The sequence below is a fragment of the Ailuropoda melanoleuca genome, unplaced genomic scaffold (genome assembly GCF_002007445.2).
Source record: "Ailuropoda melanoleuca isolate Jingjing unplaced genomic scaffold, ASM200744v2 unplaced-scaffold2281, whole genome shotgun sequence".
NCBI lineage: Eukaryota > Metazoa > Chordata > Mammalia > Carnivora > Ursidae > Ailuropoda > Ailuropoda melanoleuca.
The window spans coordinates 1-1,959 of record NW_023192515.1 but is presented as its reverse complement, the minus strand read 5'-3'; the positions used below and the strand labels follow the sequence as shown (position 1 = coordinate 1,959).

At 52.0% G+C, this 1,959-nt stretch overlaps 1 protein-coding gene across 1 annotated transcript; it reads right to left on the bottom strand.

The window, feature by feature from the left end:
• Positions 1–21: 21 nt before the first annotated feature.
• LOC117798040 (dual oxidase 2-like) lies at positions 22–1,933 on the bottom strand (the record flags this gene model as incomplete). Its single annotated transcript, XM_034650456.1, has 4 exons — positions 1,821–1,933; positions 1,302–1,392; positions 924–1,026; positions 22–116 (listed from the first exon to the last, which is right to left on the bottom strand). Coding segments are annotated over exons 1-4 (315 nt in total), but the record flags the coding sequence as incomplete, so codon positions are not given.
• Positions 1,934–1,959: the final 26 nt, after the last annotated feature.

Here is a 1,959-nt window from a genome sequence, read left to right as displayed (position 1 = left end):
CAACCCCAAAGCCATCAGGGCTTGGGTATAGCTGGGCAGCCCCATATCTCGGCCACGTTGGATACTGCTGGCCACGTAGTCTGTGCGGGAGAACTTGCCGGGGCCAGGCCAGTAGTCTGAGGAGAGAGGACCAGGATATAGGCTGAATCCTCCTGACCCTTCTCNACCAGGATATAGGCTGAATCCTCCTGACCCTTCTTCGCCCAGCAGCCTTACGTTAGGCTGTTGGCACTACCCATCCCCAGCACTCCCAACATGTGGCCTGTACCCATATCAACCCCACCTCCAGGTGGGGTTAATGTTACCATGTGTGATCGGGGGCAATTTTTCTGGCAAGAATCTTCCCCTGGGACTCAAGACTATTCTAGTCACCAAGTAGTGTATTCCCTCTTCTCGACCTCCTTAACCTCCAGACAGGGCTGGATAAAAACCTTTAGAGACCTAAACACCAAGGAGATCATGCTGTCACCCCTCCCCCCATACACTCAGACACAGGTAATTTAGAATAAAAACCACACTAAACTCAAATTAAGCAAAAAGAGAAAAGTTAACAAGCTTTTTTCTTTTTTTTTTTTTAAGATTTTTTTTTTTTAATTATCTATTCAACAGAGATAGAGACAGCCAGCGAGAGAGGGAACACAAGCAGGGGGAGAGAGAGAGGAAGAAGCAGGCTCATAGCAGAGGAGCCTGACGTGGGGCTCGATCCCATAACGCCGGGATCACGCCCTGAGCCGAAGGCAGGCGCTTAACCGCTGTGCCACCCAGGCGCCCCAAACAAGCTTTTTTCTTCTAATGGCTGTTTGCAGCATGTGTATCTGTGTCTCTACGTTGTAGGTACCCTAGGGTCTGCCTGTTGATTCCCCAGAAGGGTCCCCAGGCTCCCGGGTGTCTGGGCCCTTATCCCCTCTGGCTCCCGAGCTCACCCCTCAGATCTTTGACCACTATCCTGTCCTCCAGCTCTGAAATCTGGGAGGCCATTCCCAGCAGCAGCTGATCCACTGCCTGGGCACTGTTCAGGTTGGCGTTCTGGAAATAAACAACACATTCAGGGTAGGCTCTTGGGCCTCTTCCCAAAGCCTGGTCCCTCTCACCCTGAACCACTGCAGTACCTCAGGACAATGGGTCCTTAGCCCACCCTAGACTCTTTTGAGCTGTTGTCTCCAGATAATTTTCTGGTCATTCTCTCCTTCATCTTCTACTGCTTGGAGCAGCAACACCCAAGAACTGGATGGTTGCTTTTCCCAGCCTGTGTGTCAAGACTAGCATTGACCCACCTTCCCCTGACCCGGACCCAGGCTGACCTCCCGACGCCAGTAGCTGTTGCAGACCCTGAGAGCTGGGGAGTTGCCAAAACCCTCGTTCAGGACCATCTGGAAATGACAGCTGGCATTTCTGAAATGGGGAATCAAGGATGGGATGAGAACTCAGGGAAAAAGCTGAGATGAGGTTAAGTGGGGTGAGGGACTCAGAGGGGTTTGGCCAGGACTAAGGACCGAACTTCTTTGAACACAGCAGGGATGTGGCAGTATGTGTGGACTGAAGCTATGGGTTGCTCTTTGTCCACAGAGAGTGGGAAGGGAAGGAGGGACAAGAGTAACCAGCTGCTGGACAAATCCTGTTCTCAGCAACTAAAGTTCAGCAATTAGGAGGGGTTGCTAATGTTGAAACTCCTACCACAGGGTCCTATTTAGGGTTCCAAATCTGCTTCTCTTCCTGCATTAAGCTGTGGAGGTGTATAAAAGGCTCCATGCCCCTAAGGCCCTTGACCCTTCACCTCTCCCTGTGTGCTAAGCCTCCCCCACTGCCAACCCCTCCCTCACCTCATGTAGACCCCGGGAGGCACCATGGTGGAGAAGAATTGCTCAGAGGCCGCCAGGAACTCTGGGGAGATGCTGGGGTCCAAGAAAGAATGATACCCTGCCCCACAGGGGTAATAAGAGAAATAGACTCCTTATCACA